Here is a 20,897-nt window from a genome sequence, read left to right as displayed (position 1 = left end):
CATGAAGTAGTAGTTTTATCCTTTTATCTTGCCGCTGTGAGGCAATTGCCCCGTCCACCCTGCCCCTTTGCCCCGTCCCATGCTGATCGAAACCGGTACCTGTGAGACGAAGACTTCCTTGAATGCTGATTGAATTTGGTAAATATGAAAGGAAAATGTACAATTGCATTGTGTTTCTTTTTAGGTAACCAACTGCTGATTTTTGATAAGAGCCCTAGTTAGGAGTTTTCCAAATCAATGTTGCTAAATTGTTTTTGCATGAAATCCCACATGCAGATGCTAATTTGAGGTTAGATGAGGATTCATTTGTCGCACGATGCAATTTGAGACCTTGTTATGCTGACTAATGTATGCAATTAGCCCATTACAAATGATAGTTTTAGTGGTTTGCATTGCTATCATCGAATGCATTGTTATTCAAATGCTGCATAGATTGCATCTTTTCCGTCGTTATGGACAGCTATTAATGTTCATTTACATATACCATTTGGTGTTGAGACACATTTATATCGTGCTAGCTTTGTTAATATAGGGAAATAAATTCATTAACTTTGAATAAACTGGTGTGGTTATTTATGGCCGGAAGGTCATGGTTCGCCGAAATGTTTTCTGGATTAATTGTGAAGTGTTATGTTGATCAGGGCATTGCTTATGTTCGTTATTGATTATTGATTTGATTAAATTGATTACTCTCGGGTGAAGAGAGCCCCACTTGGTCAAAAGATTCATCGACGCAAGAGCGTCCAGATACAGGTAATTTATTAGGTCGGAACGCTCTATCACTCGCCAGTGTACTTGTTAAACAGGATGTTACAAAGCAACTTCATATCTATCTTAGTGGACTGTATTACGGACCCGGATTGTAAAGATTATGAGAAGGATGAGTAGGTTTAATTGTAATAAATGTTACCCATAAATCCACAAATTCTGTTGCTAAGTGGAGGGCATAACCTTTTTATCAGCTACACACATCCCATCCCAGCACACCCAAGCAGCGCAAGTTAATTAATCAAAAGCACACCACAGCTTTTCGTGTGACTCACTTTCCGCACATTTCCTCACCAGGGATTTGAGAAGACGCCATACACTCTGATTTCCTTCGTCTTCTCACATCGTGTGAAAAAGATGTCATGAAGACGGCTATAGAATCTTCCACTCTCTGGACAACTGCACTGTAACCTGGCCTTTAAGAAAGTAGACCACATGGAGGATGCCTGGCCGCCCGTGCCTCCTCCGTCCTCCTGCGGAAAAATATTAACAGGCCATGAGACAGGAAAAGGCCTCCAGTCACAAGAGAGGAACTACACGTACAAGGAGGCAATGAAACAATGCCACATACTGAAATGACAAAACGAAATCTAATACATGGAACAACCAGGTCAGCACACGGTCCTTTTTCTGTTTCTACCTCATGAAGGAACAGAAACAGGATATCAAATCAGACTCGTGGTCTGAGTCTTTCTGAAAACTCTAACGTTGGTAAACAAACGGGAGGGTCTTATGACCAATAAGGCCTTAAAGGCTGATTATGTAACATACAGAAAAAAGAACCAAGCTTCCGTACTTTTTGACGTGATAAGGAGACTGAAAGTAAATATAATTAATTAGTTATATCAACACCCCATGGTGTAACCAAAGGCAGAAGAACATTTTGGCCCGTGGAGCAGATCTCCCTCACATAAGAGATAGACTAAGTAACTGTTCTATTGGTGAACCCATCTCCTCTCTTTGTGGAAAAATACAGAGGTAGAAGAGGCATGTGGTCTTATGTGTGTATGTATTTAGATGGTGTTTGTAATATGCAAATCTAGCCACAAGGCAGTAGAGTGCTGAACAGAGTTAATGGCAAGCACACTGTCATTAAGTGATTTGTTGGGAAGCAGGGTTAGGAGGGTGGATGAGGATTGCTAATTGGCCCATTAAGTTTGCAGTCCACTGCCAGGTGCAAGAGAGGCAGAAGGTGCTCCAAGTCTATTATATCTCTCTCCTCAAACCAAAAAAAGAAGAAGGAGAGGAGATTTTTTAGAGGGGGGCCAGCTAGGGTGACCACCTGGCATTGAGGCAAATTATGGACAGGACTGTTAAAAATTCAGGACAAAGGGTCAAAATTCAGGACAAAAATTCAGGACAAAGGGTCAAAATTCAGGACAAAAATTCAAGAACAAACGTCAGTTTTACAGACACGCGCTAGAGAGGCCATGCCTCACTATGTTGTCAGTGCATTTATTTACTCTTTTTAAACATAGCACTATTTATTCACTGTGGACCTTTTGTGATTGTCTCCTGGTATGCTACATTCAGGTGTCACATTACGTCCTTGTTCAGTAGTAAATTAATGCCCTTCAGTACTGCGGCAAGGCCATCACCCCTACCCAAATCTACCCGATCTTTCCTGAAGAGAAAGTAACAGCAACATTTTGATTATGTTTCTGAACATTTTAAAACCCCTGGCAAACAATTTGGGACACATTAAGATAATTAACCTTATGCTAGTTTAAACAAATTGAACAAAAACATCTGGATTACCCCAACCGCCCATGGACTTTCAACCTAATTCTTTTTTAAAGAGGCAGGGCAGATGGTGTGGGCGACAGTCTCACACCTAATGTCAGGATGTGATGTACCCATAACTTGCCTGTAGTCTCACTGCACTAGAGTGTATGAATGAAACTCTACATTTATCTCAGAAATGGGAACCCGGACAACCAATCAAAGATAATCAAAGAGGAGGATGAAACTGAGATCAAATGGGAGATCCACGGAAAGTAATTCAAAGGGTTGTTGCTAAGAACTGGATAAATAAAGAAGAGAAGAACAAGGTAGGACAATTCCTAAAATCAGACAAGATGGGTCCACCAAGACTATTTGAAGGTATTGGGTACCTGGGGAGTTCTCTCTGCACACAGGAGCGAAACAGAAGGGGCACTGTCAAGTGGTTGAACAAGCAATACCCATCCACCTTGGCAAATTCTTCTGGTGCAATGGTCCGCTGTTAGTGCTTTTGAAGGGTGGGCAGGGGCCAGACCCCTTGCAAGGTTGTGCAAGGCAATTTCCCGCTTTGTCCATGTCTTTATATGGTTTTGAAATTGAGCAAAAGCCAAACTAGAGATCTGGGTTATCCCTAAGTGTCAAGTACACATAGAATCTTCAAAATATTTGGGATGTAAATTGCACAAACAAAATTTACAAATTTTAAAATTTAACATATGGCACTGTTTTCGCCTTCATATACAATTAGAGCTCAGATTGAACTGGGAACCAGTTACCTTTTGATACCTAGTGATTAATATCTACCATTCTTACACTGATTTCCAGGATGAAAATCTCGGCAGAGCGAACAGTCCCTCCAAGCCCAGTTTGCTTTTTGGTCTTCTCTTCTGCTTTCTGTAAAGGCCACGTGGCACTAGTGAAGATGGTGTGCTACCCCAATGATAGTATTATTTTGCAAACCTTCCCCTGCTCGTCCTTCATTCCTTCTTCAGATAGGCCACACATCTGATTTGGTCACTGCGGCGCCATCGGGAGCTCTTTCCACCCTAAAGCTAACTGTGACTCCGGGTGGATTAGGTCTTCTGGACTTAGAATGCTATTATTCAGCTGCACAGGTCCAATGGGTGGCTCACTGGCTTTCTGCCCACCTCCCTGCTTGAGATGGGGTTTACCAGTAAAGACTTTTAAGGAAGGCTTAATGCACTGCTCATTGTTACCTACTGACCATTCTACGGATCACCATCCGGGGTTATCATGCACAGCTTTCTCTTACCTTGCCAGAACCTGTAAACTGACACGAAGAAACCCTATGCTCCTGCACTACCTTTGCTAAGTCTTCCCACTCGCACAGGATGGCTGTGCTCAGAGCAACTCCATCAGTGGCCTGTTGCAGGTGTCTTAAAATTGGGGACTTTGTTTCTGAACAGTGAGCTACTATATTTCCAAACCCTTGTGGCAGACTACCATCTTCACCCCGGTCAACTCCTTACTTACAACCACCTTAAATAATCATTAAATGCCCTATTTCATGTCTGCCACAAGAGGTGTGCCAGAAGCTCTGTACCATAGGAAATGGTGGCAAACTGATAGAATGGGTGTACAGACCTATCCTGCAACATGGAAACCACCCCAGGTCTTCTCGTCATACTACCTGGGTGATTGATGTAGCCAAACCTCTGCAAGATATGGACTAAAATACTGGGCTTCCCCCACAAAGTACCCCACAGCTGTCACTTTAAGTAAATTCATAGTGCTACCTTGTGAATGCATTCTGCCCGTTGCTTGCCATTGACCTTGTGGTTTGTAACTCACAATTTGTTGCTTTCAATTTGCTGGCTTTATTTGTTTTAGGCAATGCAGCTTGAATTCGTCCCTTCCCTTGCCAAAACCTTATTTACAGTATCCTGCTGAGTGCTCCCTTTCTGTAAACAGGCCTGTAAATCTTGTTCTTATCTTATCATATTTGCTGTGCATTTAAAGAACAAAGTCAAATGTCAGGCTCTGTCTTCGGTGGGAACTTAGTGTTTACTTTCCTTTCTATGACTTCAAAGTGAGAGGATTTATGCGACAATCTTGCTGGATACTGGGGTTAGGAAGGAGTTTTTTCTATTACATGAAATCATTTAAATAAACTTCAGAATATATCAGAATTAGAAGTACAAATCAAGCACATTTTTGTTAATTCTGAACTGTGCTGGAAACAAATACCTTTACAAAATTAAAACAAATCATTGCATTAGGTGATGCAATTTCCACACATCATCATCTGTGCACAGTATAGTTTGATTTGAAAAACTGTATATCCGTGCAAATGTAATGGTCATTTAAATCAAAAATGTGTTGTCTGTAATGCCAGTGTGTTAGCATATCATCCATACTGCACTCCACTCTGCTCTGCACCACTACACGCCACTGCACCCTAGTCTGTTTCACTCTACTTTACTCCACTCCTTGCCACTGCACTCTTCTCCATTCGGAACCACTCCACATTATGCTACTCCACTCTATGCTACTTCACACTATGCCTCTCTACTCTCCTCTGTACCACTCTACTCTATGCCACTGCACTTTATGCCTCTCTACACCACTGGGCTCTGCTAGTCTGCACGCCATACCACTCCAGTCTAGGCAACACCAATCTAATCCTCACAACTCCACTCTCTGCCACTCTGCAACACTGCACTGTACGCCACTGCACTCTAAGCTAATACACTCTATGCTAATGCACTTTACTCTGTAACACTCAACTCTATGCCCCTGCACTCTACATCAATACATTGTACAACACTCTAATCTACTCTGCACCCCTGCACTCTATGCCACGGCACTCTACACTACTTTACGCCATCACACTCTATGCCACTTTATGCAACTCCACTATAACCTGCACCTCTCCACTCTAAGCCACCTCACTCTACTGTGAAATAATCTACTTTATGCCACTGCACTCTGTGCCACTGCATTCTATTCCACTGCACTCTCCCTGCACCTCTCCACTCTATGCAACTGCACTCTACTCTGAAACAATCTATTCTACGCCACTGTACTTTATACCACTCTGACCACTGCACTCTAGTTCAATGCACTCTACACCACTGCACGCTGACACTCTGCAACACTGCACTGGCCGCCACTATATTCTACACCACTCTGCTCTGTACTACTGCATTCTGCACCAATATACTCAATTCCACTGCATTCTATGCCACTCCACTCTGCCCAATGCCACTATATGCAACTGCACTCTACACCAGTGCACTCTAAACAACTGTACTGTATGCCACTGGCCTTTCCTCTGCACCACTGTACTCTATGCCACTGTTCTCTGTACCACTCTACACCACTACACTGACACTCTACTCTGCAGCTCTGCACTCTACACCACTATACTCTATGCCACTGCACTCTAGGCACTATACTCTACTCTACACCACTCTACAATACTCCACTCTGCACCACTCTACACCACTGCACTCTGTGCCACATGAGTCTACTCTGCACTCTATGACACTGCACCACTCTGCATTACTGCACTCTGCTACTCTATTGTATGCCACTCTACTCCACTGCACTCTATGTAACTCTACCCCATGCCACTCTATGCCACTGAACTCTGCGTCAATGAACTCTAAACAACTGCACTGTACGCCACTGCCCTCTACTCTGTACCACTGTACTCTACGCCACTGCTCTCTGTGCCACTCTATATCACTGCACTGACACTCCACTCTGCAGCGTTGCACTCTCCACCACTGTACTATACACTGATGTACTATGTACTACTGCATTCTATGCCACTGCACTCTATGCCACTCTACTCTGCATCATTCCACTCTACAGCACTTTGCTCTACTCTGCACCACTCTACACTATGCCACTGCACTCCCTGCAACGTGAGTCTACTCTGCAATCTATGCCACTGCACCACTCTACGCTACTGCTCTCTCTGCCACTCCAATGTATGCAACTCTACTCCACTGCACTCTATGCCACTCTACTCTGTCCCACGCCACTCCATGCCACTGCACTCTAAACCACTGCACTCTACGCTAACACACTCTAAACAACTGCACTGTACCCCACTGCACTGTACTTTGCACCACTGGGCTTTACGCCACTGCTCCTATGCTACTCTACTCCACTCCACACCACTATGCCACTAACTTTAAGCCATGCTGAACAGCAGCTACTCTGGTGTATAACATGGCTAATGGCTAAAACACATTAACAAAGCCAATAACTCTTTCATAGATGAGACCTACTGCTTTGCCAATGTTTGTTAGTACTATGAGGTACCGAAGTACCTGAAAGAACTGTGAAAAATACAATTACATCATAATAAAGGCTGCTACAAAATGCGCAAATACATTTTGGTTATATAAAAAAAAGTGCTTCTGAAATACAGATATGAATAATATACAGTTTATACCTAATACTAAAAATTGTTATAACACTCCATTAAAACCACACACTCCACAGCTCACCTTGGAACACCATTACAACACCTCTCTAAAAGTAATGTCTTTGCCATCAGAAAACTTCAAGTGACTCCTTTTAGTAAAGTCAATGCAGGTTTTCAAGCCCTTTTGTATTTGCAGATTTACCAGTTGGGCACATTTGCATGTCTTTAGGGAAGGAGACTCCCTGGCAATATGGTCTGATTCTTATCTGTCTGCCCCTCCCTCGGAGCACAGGAGACTCCTGGGCACAGGAGACTCCCTGCCTTCCAGTCTGGCTGGGGAAACTGATCTGCCCATAATTTCGCCCTGCTCCATTGCCCTTTAGGTGAAAGGCTAAAATTACGGACAAATGCCGTCCGTTAAAGCTTTCATCACGGACAACGGACAGCAGGGCGAAATTACGGACAGTCCGTGAAATTTACGGACGGGTGGTCACCCTAGGGCCAGCACACATCCTTCCTGGGTACTGTGAAAGTCAAAAAATCTAATAAGAGTGCCGTTCTGGGAGACCTCCAATTCTTAATTGAAGGTAGTAGAGTCAAAAATATGTGTGGCCATGAGAGGATGCAAAAGCCTTCATCCACCAAAGTGGCATTGATCATCACTGGGCCCTGGAACACACTCCTAACGGGGCATACAGTAAAAAAGATTTAGAGTGATTTTATAATTTCTACGATATAGATATTTATTTATAAAATAAACACGCATCCATAATCATATTCGTCACAGGCTGGTGTCAGTCTTTTCGTAGATCATGAGATCTTTTTGGGGGTTCATAGGCTGCACTCCCAGTATGCTATGTCACTTTTGGGGTGAGCGCATTGCCGACGTTCGAACCCCTCCATGTGGACAGGGTACCTCGACCTCTATAACTGGCTTCCTGGCCGTTTTACTCCCAGGGATCTATGAAGCAGTGTAGTCCTCTCACCCTGCTCTTAACGCACTGCAGTAAGTAAGCAGGACTCAGAATCTGACATCTTTCATCCACAAATAGAATATTCTGCCTGTTTGTCTTACAAAGATATTTCCCATTTGTTCATCTAGCAGCAGGCTTGAGGGAACAGGCTCCAAATTACGCTAAAAGGGCTCGATATCACAGCCAAATTGGTATGTGCATGCTAAAAACATGATATTTTAACTTCCTATCTTTAATTGCTGTGATCACAAGTGCTACATGCTATTGCATCAGATTTGTTTACCTATACTACAAGTGGTGACAGCTGAGTCATATCTGGATACTTCTCTACGATGAACTGTCACACGTTGTTTTGTCCTTTTTATGTTACAGGTCATGGGGACATCAAGGACTCTTACGTGAGATTTGAGATTTGTTTGGTTCTTGTTAGACCAGGCATCCTTGGCATAGTTTCCCATAACTTTTGCCTTGAGACTGCCCACTGACTTAATTTTTGCTGGCCTTAGGATTCTGCAGACTTTAACACTGTTAACCAGTGCTAAAGTGCTTGTACTGTTTTCTAAAGTGGGACGACATTGGCCTATCCCCAATTGGCATATTTAATTAACTTATAAGTCCATAGTACAGTGTACTACATGTGCCCAGGGTCCGTAAATTAAATACTACTAGTGGGCCCGCAGCACTGATTGTGCCACCAATAGGGTAGGCCCTAGACAGCCCCAAGGGCATGGTGCGGTGTCTTTAAAAAGTTGATCATGTACTTTTAAGGTTTACATGTCCTGGTAGTGAAAAACTCTTAAATTCATCTTTTACTACAGCAAGGTCTGTGTTTCCTATAGGTTAACATTGGGGTCACTTTATTACATCTTATAAGTGTAATTCACAATCTGGAAGAGATGGACTTTGAGTTTGGTGTCTTTCGAATCACAATTTAATATCACAACTTATGGTGAAGTCAGATTTTAAATTGCAATTCTGAAACTGCCACTTTCAGAAAGTTGGCATTTGTTTACTTTAGCCATTTGGTTCCTAAGGCATGTCCCAGCTCACATGTCTGGGGTAGGGTGACAGCTGGGCTTTGTGTATTCCTCCTAGACAGCCGCACACATTGGGAGCTTAGGTGGGACCTAATGGGCGTTGATGGGCCATCTTAGACAGGATGGGAGGGAGGAGCACACCCTCACTTACACCTGAATAGGCTGTATCCTGTCCACACACAAAGGGCTGCATAAACCCCTGTAGTGAGTCTGGAATCAGGGCAGGAAGGACAGGGAATTTGTGCACTTCAAAGGCATGTCTTTGTAGCCTCTCCAGTTCAAAGGCAGAACTGACCATAAGTACTGAGACCACCACTTCAGTACACTTCTGGATCTATGGATACTCTGCCAGGAAGAAGGTCTGCTGTTCTGGTAAAGGTCTGCCACTCTGATGGACTGCTGTTTGATGGACTCCTTTGTTGCCGTGCTGACCTGTGCCTACTGCCCTCTTGCCTGGGAGGGAGAACGACTGGACCTGCATCTCTCCAACTCAGAACCCACAGTGACTCCAAGGGGCAGTCAGCTGGCCTCATCTGAAGACTCAGGAATATAACAGACTTCCAACCACCCTTCTGCTGCACCTGGACTCTGTCATTGGTGAGCCTGTCCTGCCAAGTGATGCCACCACAGTCCTGGACCCTTGGAAGTGGGCCTAAGGTGCTCGCTCTGGTAGAACCAATGCATCCTCTGCTGCAGGAGCAGAAATGACACATTGCTGCTGGTGCATGGAGAAAATAGATGCATCCCCTCTGCTGCGTGGGTTGGAACCAGCGCAACCAAGATCGCATCACTGCTGTACCTCGCATCTCGACACCAGTGCAGCATGCTCGGACCAGCACTACAGCGCTTTCTTCACCCCAAGTTCCTCACATATCCGTCGATGGCAGCCTTAACTACAACACCAAAACTCCGCATTGCAGCCTCTGTGCTCATCGGAAGCGATGCATCACCTCGACTGCACCTCAGCTCCTTGACATCGAAGCAGTAGGAACACACACCGCAGCTTCAACACATCTTGGAACCAACGCATCGCTGCTGTGGTGTGGGAAAAAGCAATGCATCCCCTCTATTGCATGGTTTGGAACTGACACATTGCTCCACAACCTGGATTTAAGGGAAGTTTCTTCAGCGGGCCTGGTGGGGTCCCTGTAGTCAGCCCATGCACTATCGCAGTCGGCCTGAGAGTTTGACTTTGTTCCAGTCCAGTGTGACCAGATATCCCTGGTTGGCGCTTTTGGCTTCAAAGGGCTGTTTTACAGTTTATTCCTTAGAAATTCATGACTGAAGTCCTACTTATTGTAGTTTTAGTCTTGTTTTATTTATTAAATCAAGTTCTATTTTTCTAATCTGATGTGCGATCCTTTTTGCGCTGTGTTTCACTGTTTGAAGTGTTGCACAAATAATTTACACATTGGCTTTAAGTTAAGCCTGACTGCTCTGTGCCAAGCTACCGAGGTGAGAATAGGTTAATTTAGGGTTTGCTTGTATCTTGCCCTGACAAGAGTTGTGGTTACTGGTTGACCTGGGCTCACACACCTGTCAACCAACCACCCAGTTTCTTATGTTCTTAGTGTCATTTTCACATTACAGGGGCACTTACTATCCATTAACTTTGGCATTGAAACCTAAACAAGTATAGCAGAGTTTCTTTCCTCTGGCCCTGGAGAATTGCCTTTGCCTTTTGCTGTACTACCAGGACATAAAACATGTTGACCAAATGGTGGAACCATGGGTTCATTACTTGCTCATTTGATTCATCATTATGTTTTTTTCTTGGCAGGGACATACCCAGAGAACAAAAGGTTTCTAAACAGAGAATGCCGGTAGCCAATTTTAACTGCATTATCGCCCAATCTACCACTCTCCTCATAATCCTTAAGAAAGGACATCATCCTTTGTGGTAAACACCTGGTAGGGAGTACAAGAAGATCTCTGTCAAAGAGCTTATGTGTGAGGCCCGCTGGATAGTGCAGCACCCACCCAGCAAGAAGTACAGCTCAATGATGAAGCATGCCAGCCCTCATGGGTGAGGGCTGTTGCATCCTTTCAAGAATACCTCTCATGACCACAAATATGCTTGATTCCACTATCTTCAACTGAGATTTAGGGATCTCGCGGAACGGCACACTTGTTACACTTATTGAGTTTCTATTATATCGCTCCCTATCACACAGCGTAACAGAGGCAGAAGGCATTCACTGGTTCTGTTTATTAATGTAAGACACAGCAAAGAAAGCTGAGGTAGATAATTCACTGACTTCATTTTATAACACATTTTATATTAGAGACAGAAGGGGCTGTTGGGCCATTCAATCAGTCACACACTGCATAGTGTGACAAAGACTAGGTTTGTGGTATCATGCTACATACAAATAAACTATTTGGATACATTTTGTTAGAGGGAGATCTATCCTGGGGTGTATCAAAACTCCCAGAATAACTCTAGATAAAGGAAACCCAAAACTCAGTAATGGTATTCTTGTCATATTATTGGGGTCTGTGTTACGAGTTTAAGACTAGCTATAAGAAAGAACTGAGTGGTGCAATCATCCTCAACTAAAATAAGCAAAGCACTTACACTTAAAAAGAACAGAAAATGTAAAATCAAATCTATGTTCATAAAAAATGAAATGTATTACTAAACAATTGGAAAACAGCAAAAATGCATTCTAAAAATAAACTGTAGAACAAAAAGCTTAACTGTTTCAATGTAAGTCAATCTGAGTAACTATTAAAATTTCTGAAAGGGCATCTGGACTTTGGCAAGATGGTTGTCCCATTTGCAAAACGTAGGATCCCCACCTCATTCAGATGCGGGTCCTATCTCGGTTTCCGAAGGCAGGGCCTCAGTTAGCTCAACCATGGCATGGCCTCCTTCATCAGCCCACTCATCACTGTGCTGTCAGCGTCTCTGATATGAAGTGGCAGGCTTTCCAATGCTCTTTTCTCCTGTTCACTCTGGCTAGTGGTGACTGACGTGGCAATCATACAAAGAGATACAGAATAATAGAACCTAATGTAGGGGAAAAAATTCCCATCAGGAAAGGCAATTATTTATTTTGCATCGCTGAAAAGAAGCACCTTCTTTGGGGGCTTGCTTCTGCAAAAAAACAAAAACACTGACTGGCTGTCATTACATGGTGGCAGGTCAGTGATCAAGTCTAGCCCAAAGTGTTTCCGTCACACTGGTGTGAGTACTGTTGCTGAAACTCTAAGTTTGAAATGAAATGAATCTAAACCTGAGGGTGTCAAAGCGCCAAGCCAGGCAAGGAGCATATGTCCAAGCAGTGAGGAGGAATCTCTCATGTCCCCAAAGAGCTAGAGAGAGAAGGGCCAGGTTTTAAGGTGTTTACGGAAAGCCGCTAGTGTAAATGGTTCAGAAATGTAAGCAGTTAGGGTGTTCTGCAGTTTCACTGCAGCATTCCACCCCATCTGGCTTTGCGGACGTTAGGGACCACCACCACCTTCCTGCCAGATGCCGATCCAAGTAGCCTGTTAGGCACATACCAATGAAAAGCTGACTGGAATAGCCGCTGTCCCATTTGCTGCAATGCCAAGATAACTGTGGATGATGCTTTAAAAAGCATACGCTTCCTAACTGGGAGCCAGTGAAGGGCCCAGGGGCCTTCACTGATAGAAGGATGTTTGGGAGTGTTAAGGATAAGATGTGCTGTTGTGTTTTGAATGACCTTTAGCTTGTTCAGGAAATATTTATTGATATTCAGATAAGGGGCACTGCAATAATCTAAACGAGAAGTGATCAAATCAACGGCCACCGATTTGCAGAGCTCTGCGGGCATGAACAAAGAGACCTTTTTCAAAGTTCTAATGATGTACAAGCAAGTACTGGTAACACAGTTATCCTGCAAATTAAAAAGTCAATGAGTTATCAAAAATGAGCCCCAGGTTATTGGCTGACTCCACTGGGGTGGGTAAGGGAGCCCACGCGATTCGGGCCACCAAAGTTCAGTCCAGATAGACTGCTGAGCCACAAAAACCAGGACCTCGTTTTTATCAGTCGGGTTCAAATCCAAGAGCCGTTTGCGCTTCTGTCTGAGGCACAGCCACCTAAGACCTTTGAGTGGGTCCAAAAACCAGGGAGCAGAGGCTTTTTTTCTAGTCATTTTCTTATCTTTCACGGAGGTGACAAAGTCTATAGCTGTCACCACCCAACTAATGACATCCTTCGCTGGGTACCCAGAGAAAAGGTATTTGAGCAATGTTGTGATGGTAGGAGCACTTTGCATATCTTCCATTATTCCAGTTTCTACAAGATTGAAGCCTACAAGATACGTGGTCAGTGATTAAAGGGTAAGAGGAAGTCACCACAAAAGTCACTGCCCGGTGTTCGGACCAGCAGAGAGGCATTATGTCTCTAATACAGATCCCATTGGAGTTAGTGAAAATACCATCTTAAGTATGGTTAGCAGTTTAAGTAGAGGATTGACTCACTGGAAGAAACCCAGGTTGACCATAAGCTCGGAAAAATAAGTGGAATCCTGGCAAGAAGAATCCTCTAAGCTTGGAGGCAGTCTTTTTCTGGGAGGAAGGAAACAATGGTGTCTGTATACCGAGTGAGTGAACATCTGGCACAGTTTAAATGACCCTGTAAGTCCAAATGTGGAACTTTTCACAGGATATTGAACCCAAGAGAGGCCAAATCGTGTCTGATTGCAGGCAGCCAGAGCAAGAGGTTGAGGCCGTTTCGGACTCACTAAAGCTGAATGTTGAAAAATTCTTGACACTATTATGAATGGAATAAATACACTGAAAGAATGGAACACGAATGTTTTCGCATGAACCAGCTGACACACATTGTAACCATTTCCCTTTATATATGTGATTGTAGTAACGTCACTACAGCACTCTATACATACATGTAAATCTTTTAGACTATGTGAGTAGGACAAATCACATTGTTAGAGTATTATACTAACTGTGCCACTCATATAGACTAGATGTGAATAGGGAATGGATATTTTGATCTGCCTTCCAAGCTAGAAATTCGAGATAATGCTTACATAATGTAATTTACACACTGTTATCATCCCTAAGGATGAACTAATGACCACCAAGTACACAATATTGTTTAGATCTGATATATTTCTAACTGGTTTTGTGACAGACTGATACATCGCGAATAATATATACGTGCTGATCTTGTCATTTATCTCTTTATCTTTTTCATTGCACATTGATTGGCCTATTTAGATATGTTATGCAGAGATGTACTTGATCTCTGTATCACTGCAGTCCTTCTTCTATTCCTCGATTTTGCTTTTATTAAAAAAAACTCTCCATTATCCAATAACATTTTTTAAAATTGTAATCATTGACTTGGCTCTTCAAATGGTTTATAATCTATTTTTGGGTGTCAATTCTCTGTACCTTTTTAATACATGTTGACTATCTTCATGGTGACCTTGGTAAAAACGTTTTACCCTTGGGCGCGTCCCTCTGTGATCTAGTCCACGAACAACCCAATGACTTAAGTGGTGGCATTGGTCTGCCTGACCAGGAGTATAGCAAATATTAACCAGGTAAGGAACTACACATCAGATTTACTTGTAATTTTTGAATGAATTAATCTCATACCACTTTGTTCGGATAGCAATGATCTGTTCTGTACAAGAAATGTCAATTTCATCGTTCATTGCCTTTCTTTTTTGTTATACACACTTCGATGTTACTTTGAACTCTTTCACACTGTGTGATCACTTCAGCACTGTTATGATGAATTAAATGCTGTACACTTCAGCTGATTTTAAGTCTAGTGTCACTTATCTATTTTGCTTGAATTATGTTTGACAAGTTATGTCACTTATTGACGAGTTATATTCTTTGAGTGTTTCGATTTTTAAATATTTGTTTATTGTGCAGAATAATGATTCCACTAGGAACCATTGTTCATTTCTCTCTTGAGCGCCTCTGAGTCACGGTGGAAAACATGCAGCTCTTGTTTCTTATTAATAGTTGTCTAAACACACCAGGTATATGAGTGCAACAACTTAACTAAACACAACGCCAGGTGCCATCTTACAGTGGCATTGTACATTGTCTGTTGCTGTTTTAATGTCCCAGCACCGACTCCACCTTAAGACCCAAAATATTGGCCATTTTTGAATGGCAAAACAATGATACTCTATGGACCACAGCATTCTTTAATATACGCCCTTTTGAGATGAAGTGGGCATGTAGTGTACAGCAGATTGCTGGTGAAATGAGCGGCAAGCAAGCGGCCCGTTAGCAATGCCTGGGGATCACAGTACTCTCTTAAGAACAGTAGAACTAAGAAAAGGAGGTGCAAAGAAACAAAAAGGCAATTATAAGAAGAGGAGAAATTTAAAACAAAAGGACTGACCAACCAACCCTCACACCGAAGCACACTCATTTTTAGGTGGATGTCCACATGATGAGAACATGACATCATTCACAAGGCCAGAGAGCCAATGACTGATGAGGACTGAACTATTACATCATGCACAATGCTGTAATGGATGACAATAGCTTGTAAATGATACTCAAAGACCAATGACAGAAGAGGGCTGACTTACAGTTTCTCTTCGTATCTATATGGATATATATTTATACATGGGCATAGGTATTATTTTTTTATGATTTGCATTTATTACAGAATTCTGGCAGGGATCCTGTGAGGCCTTCCAAAGTGATTCTAAGAAAAAATTATTACACTGCAAATATTCTACTCCTAGGATTTGTCACAGAGAGTGACCAACACCAACTCAGCCCACCGCAAACTGCAGGGTTTAACACAGTGCAATACAACACACCCTTAAAGGCCTACTGCCTTTAACATATATGGTACATTTTAAGTAAATAAGGATGCTGCTTTTGTTGTAACTTTTCGTAATAAACAGATCAGGCTGATTGCATTTGAAATACATTTTCCTAGTGAACTATTGAGACCAATTACTGTTATCATTGGGTTGTCACCATAACCAGCGCAGGGATACTGTACTGACCATAAGCTTTTCCATAAGCAATCGTTAGACATACAGCCATACAATTATAAAAGCATATAACATTACAATTGGCAATGCAAAATAATATCTCTCCTGAGAGACCTAACAGGGATTCTCAGTGCAAATGTTCTATGCCCACAGTTTCCAGAGGGCATATAACACATTTCCTTCTACAGTAATGTGTGATAATATGTGGGGCAAAATGCCTAACTGTATAGTTTAATACAGAGTAATTCAAATAAAACCTTAAATGCCTACTGACTTTGACAGATGTTTTTTCACAATCCGTATGCCAGGCCTAGTGCCTTCATTATAACTTTTCATAAAACCCTAATAAGGATTACCATAGTGCAAATAATCTGTCCCCATGGTTTGTTCGGGTTGGTAATCAACATCAAACCCTTGACTGGAACAGTAATCTGAGATTATGTGCAACAAAATACCTGCCTACAGGCATTAGCATAGTGTACTAACAATCCATCCTTAAAAGCCTAGTGTGTTCAACACATACATTTTGCATTAAGTTGAGCCTATTGCCTTTGTCATAACATTTCAATATAAACAGATTACATCTAAAGAATCCAAGATCAGTTTTCCCAGTGAACAGATAAAGTGCATACCTTTACCTTTGGCTTGTCATTAGCAAATAAACTGGCAACCGTCAAGTATGCTTTTATAAAATTACAAATATGTGCAAAAGTTCAGTTGACAAAAGAATATACAAACCCTCTCAGTAGGGCCTAATGAGAATTACCACAATCATCTACTTCCAGGGTTAGTCATAGTGGGTGACCAATATTAAAAGCCTTGCCTGCTATGGTATTCCATGAGATGAAATGGGACCAAATGGATTTCTGCAGCATGTTTCAGTGTGATAACAATCCACCGCTGAAAACCTATTTGCTTTAAAAATGTTTTTCACAATAAATATGTCACGCCTACTGCCTTTGTCATATTATTTCCCAATCAACAGTTCAGGCCCTTAGTAATAATCATGTGCTTCCCACTATAAGCAACTCTCTCCTGCTGTATTGAGTATAAGATTTGCCACACACCTAAAATGTAATACAAACACTCAGTTCAGTGGCAGAGCACCAATTCAATCTAATCAAACGTACTCAGGAAAAGCAACATGTGAATGGAATGTAGGGCCCTTTCTCAGTAGTACCCTGAGAGCTCTTTTTTGTTGATCACATAAGGACTTGAGATAGTTGCACTGTCAAGCCAGCCCTAAAAACAAATGGCAGCTTCAGCAGCTTTTCACTGATGCTTTTAAAAAGTTCCTGCTGCAGCAAAGCGTTGTGAAGAGTAGTCTTCTGCTCATTGATACAGGCTTTTCTGCTGCCCTCTTGCACCCCTCCTGTTCCATGTCATGTCAGATTTCTTTGGTAAATAATATAAAATTCCAAAGGGAGTGGCAGATGAAAGTTTCCATGTGAATAACTTTAATACTTGACCTAGTGTCTGTCTCTCAGGCCCAGTATTTGTGAACATCTAAGCTCCATGTCCACAAGTCCTAGACTCTGTGTGCTCTTGCCTGACTGTCTGTATTGTTCAGTTGTTGTTCCTATAGCTGCTTCATGTTAGTGCCAGTCTCCCAGTACCAACTTCCTATTTTCAGTTCCTGACTCTTTCCAGTGTATGTGTGTGTCCTTTTTCCAATGTCCTTCTTGCTCCTCATCCCAGTGTCTCTGTGGCTCACTGGCCCTATGTCTGTGGCACCTCTTGTCAAATTGTCCCTTCTAACTGTGCAAGTCACGACAGATTATATTATTTCAAATACTGTAAGAGCGAGCCCCGTGTCCCATACCCTGTTTCTGTGTATTTTTTTAGTATAGCCTTGGCACTGTAACGATGGGCCTGGTTAAAATAAAAAAACTCCGACACAAATGTGACAGATATTCCATCTCCCATGTCATGATTCCATTACATCCTATGGAGATCCTAATATGGCGGATGGAATATCCATCACATTTTGTGACGGAATATTCCATCCGACAAGATTGTAATCAGGCCCTATATCTTCTAAGAAAGGGGTGTAACAATTTGTCTTTTTATCTGAATATCTGTGATTAATCAACCTATGGTTCTCCCAGATTGTACCAACAAATGGCGAACCATCCTCAGGACCTGCTGTAGTACGCACCATTTCCCTCATACTCTACCTTACACAGCTGAGCCACTCTGGAAACTGTGATGTCAGTATCCACATATTGCTCCAGGTTATCCTCCCGGAAAAATATATATATTTTATCCTTGTAACTTTCCTCCTGTGTCACTAGTTTAATTTTCACATACTGTGGGTCTATAAGAAAGAGAGAGAGAAAAAAAGAGATGCCAATCAGTCTGTGTTATACATTTGTAGTCCACAAGGGTCCTGTTCAAGATATTTGTTGTTTCGGGAGCAGCCATAGATTAACTGTTTACAATACGTGAGTCCTTTACGCATAGTTTCAAACAGAATACCCGAGTTCAATCATGCCTCTTTCGAGGGGCAGTTTTGTTCAAAAAGTTGTAGGAACAAGCTCATAAGCTCCTGTCCAGTGGGTGAAGGAAGAGGCAGAGAGGGCAGTTACATTGCTGCAGTCCAGGATGTTTAGGAAGATTAAAACTTCAGGTCCTGTTTATACTGGGGCATCTTGCCAAATCATGCTCACAGTTTACCTACAATGTATTTTAGTAGTTTGCACACAGAGCATTTCTACTCTGATCAACACCATGGTCAAGCAACAAAATATTCCCCAATCTCTCATAATGCATCTCTATATGCACTGCCTTCAAAGTACTGAGATATCTGAAGAACTCTCACAGGGCTCTCCAGTTTGATTTGCACCATGCTCTAATATGCCATTACTGAGACATTCACATTGCTCTCATGATGTATCTCTGTACTGACCTGCACCAGGCACTGAAATCTCATGGACCTCATGGTGCACTTCTAAACGAGCGTACCCCTTCCACTAACTCAGTACTGAGACATCCATGAGGCTATTATGATCCATCTTCATACTGACCTGCACAGGGCACTGATAATCAACACTTTTACGATTCAACTCTACAATGACCTGCGCCACGCACTGATACCCTTTTTGGGACAGATTCAAAGGACTCTACAAGGCAGCCCTACAGTGGCCTGGGCCATATACTAAAATCCAATTACCGAGATCTGTACTGGGCTGTCACAATGCCCATGTACCCTGCACCACAACTACACTACTGGAAATAACACAAGGCTTTTGCAATGTCCCTCCTCTAGTTTTGTATTCCACCGGGCTCTGAGAATTGAGATATTCACTAGTTCTGACCTACATACCCACTCCTAGGAAATGAAGAAGTTGTACAATACACCACTAGTCAGACCTGCACCATTCACAGATATCTCAGTACAGATAGACTTGCCCTAGGTACTTGCCTCTCAGAAGAGGATAAGATAGGATGGTATGACAACATCTGAAGGTAAATCAACTTCAATTGATATATGTGTGTAACTGGTAGGTCATGTTTTCCAAAGTCAGTAATTTAGCTAAGATGGTTATGATTACACCGTCATATATAAATGAGAGTGAGGAAAAGAGAGACAGAAATTGAGAGAAAGGGAGAGAGCGAGAGAGAGAGAGAAATAATTTTTTACTGATCACAAAAAAACACAAATTGAAATGTATTTTGAGGCGAATGAGATCACCGTATGCATCAGTGGTTTGTAAATGAATAATCAATATGTGTTATCTCGTTCTCTGTTATGTTGAGTCGTATGACGCACTAACCAACTGAGAGGGCATCCCGGCGCTTGTGTTGCTTGCCCTGCTTTGTCCAGGAGGAGCTCCATCTGCAATCAACTGAGCTTCCACCTCAAATGCTAACCTTCTAGGTAGTCCTCTGGACTGGCCTACAAGCACACAAATCCAGCAAGAGTAGGTTGGGTAAATTGCACCCTATTGTATTAAAGCTGTGGAACACAGTCCTCCCCTCCACCATCTCTTCCGGAGGTGAAGACCATGCACCTCTTTTACGCAATATTCCCCACCGACTCACTTTCCATCAAGTGATCCTTGGTGTACAGAAAGGGTTCTTTCCCATATATCCTACGGAAGCGAGGCATCTTCCCATTATTCTTCGTCTTTCCTATTGTAGAATAGGCATCATTGCCTAGGGAAAGAGAAAAGATGAAACATTTCAAATTAAACCCTTCTTGTTTCATTTCCATTTTAAAAATGCACCATTAGCAAAGCTGTGTTATTACGGCCACTTCTCATTCCTCAGAAAACACCCACTTGCCCTTCAGTGTAGCTGAAGTTCTTAACCTTTTGACTTCTGGTGACCCCAGCTAAGAAATGTCTACAATTTGAGCTGCAGAATAATAAAGTGTACATCTAACAAATACATTAATTAAGAAATAGTTTAATTCACAAACAATACAAAATCGAAATTTACATTTTATCGGGAAGCTCCTTTATATCTAAGAGATGAAGTGAAATGCTAGACTCTAGCATGTCACTTACTTTATCTGTTTCGCTCTGAATTTATGTTCCTTTTTTATGTCGAGCATTGCAGTGCGCAAGCGCTGCTTTTCTGACATGTTGGTATGAGTCTGGGCTTTTAACAATGCCCACCTCACGCCCATCACCAGCACTCGTAAGTGGGCTTGCCCTTCAAAAAATCCTTTGATGACATTGGTAGATGGTTTACCTTTGTCCCTCCTTGGGGAGGTTTTGTTACCGCCTTGGCCATCGGCCCTGTTACATGGCTAATTGCACTTTTCCTGATTAGTTTTACTGCGAGTGAACTTTTTTTCTTTTTGTGTGTCTCTTCACCCTGATGCTCATGGCGGCCATGGCACTGTGAATCGGCTCCCTTATGTGAAACTGTTTAACTTTTAATTTTCAATTTATGTGGCAAGAAAAGTCGGGTTAGGAGTTTACAACGCTAATAGCTCAAACTCTACCAGATGCGAGACCCACTGCATTGCATATGCTTGTTGTCTATTACTGCCAGTTCTTCATTTGAGGTCACC

General features: G+C 42.4%; 1 protein-coding gene across 1 annotated transcript in view; it reads right to left on the bottom strand.

Moving 5' to 3' along the window:
• SEMA7A (semaphorin 7A (JohnMiltonHagen blood group)) overlaps window positions 1-20,897 on the bottom strand; it is a 144,464-nt gene that overhangs the window by 50,016 nt on the left and 73,551 nt on the right. Inside the window, exons 6-8 of the mRNA XM_069222212.1 lie at window positions 19,919-20,032; window positions 18,052-18,191; window positions 1,063-1,241 (exon numbers count right to left, since the gene is read on the bottom strand). Coding sequence (XP_069078313.1) covers window positions 1,063-1,241; window positions 18,052-18,191; window positions 19,919-20,032 — 433 coding nt within the window. The remainder of the gene's footprint in view (window positions 1-1,062; window positions 1,242-18,051; window positions 18,192-19,918; window positions 20,033-20,897) is intronic.

Source organism: Pleurodeles waltl, chromosome 3_1 (assembly GCF_031143425.1).
Source record: "Pleurodeles waltl isolate 20211129_DDA chromosome 3_1, aPleWal1.hap1.20221129, whole genome shotgun sequence".
Lineage (NCBI taxonomy): Eukaryota > Metazoa > Chordata > Amphibia > Caudata > Salamandridae > Pleurodeles > Pleurodeles waltl.
This window is presented reverse-complemented; position numbering and strand designations above follow the sequence as displayed.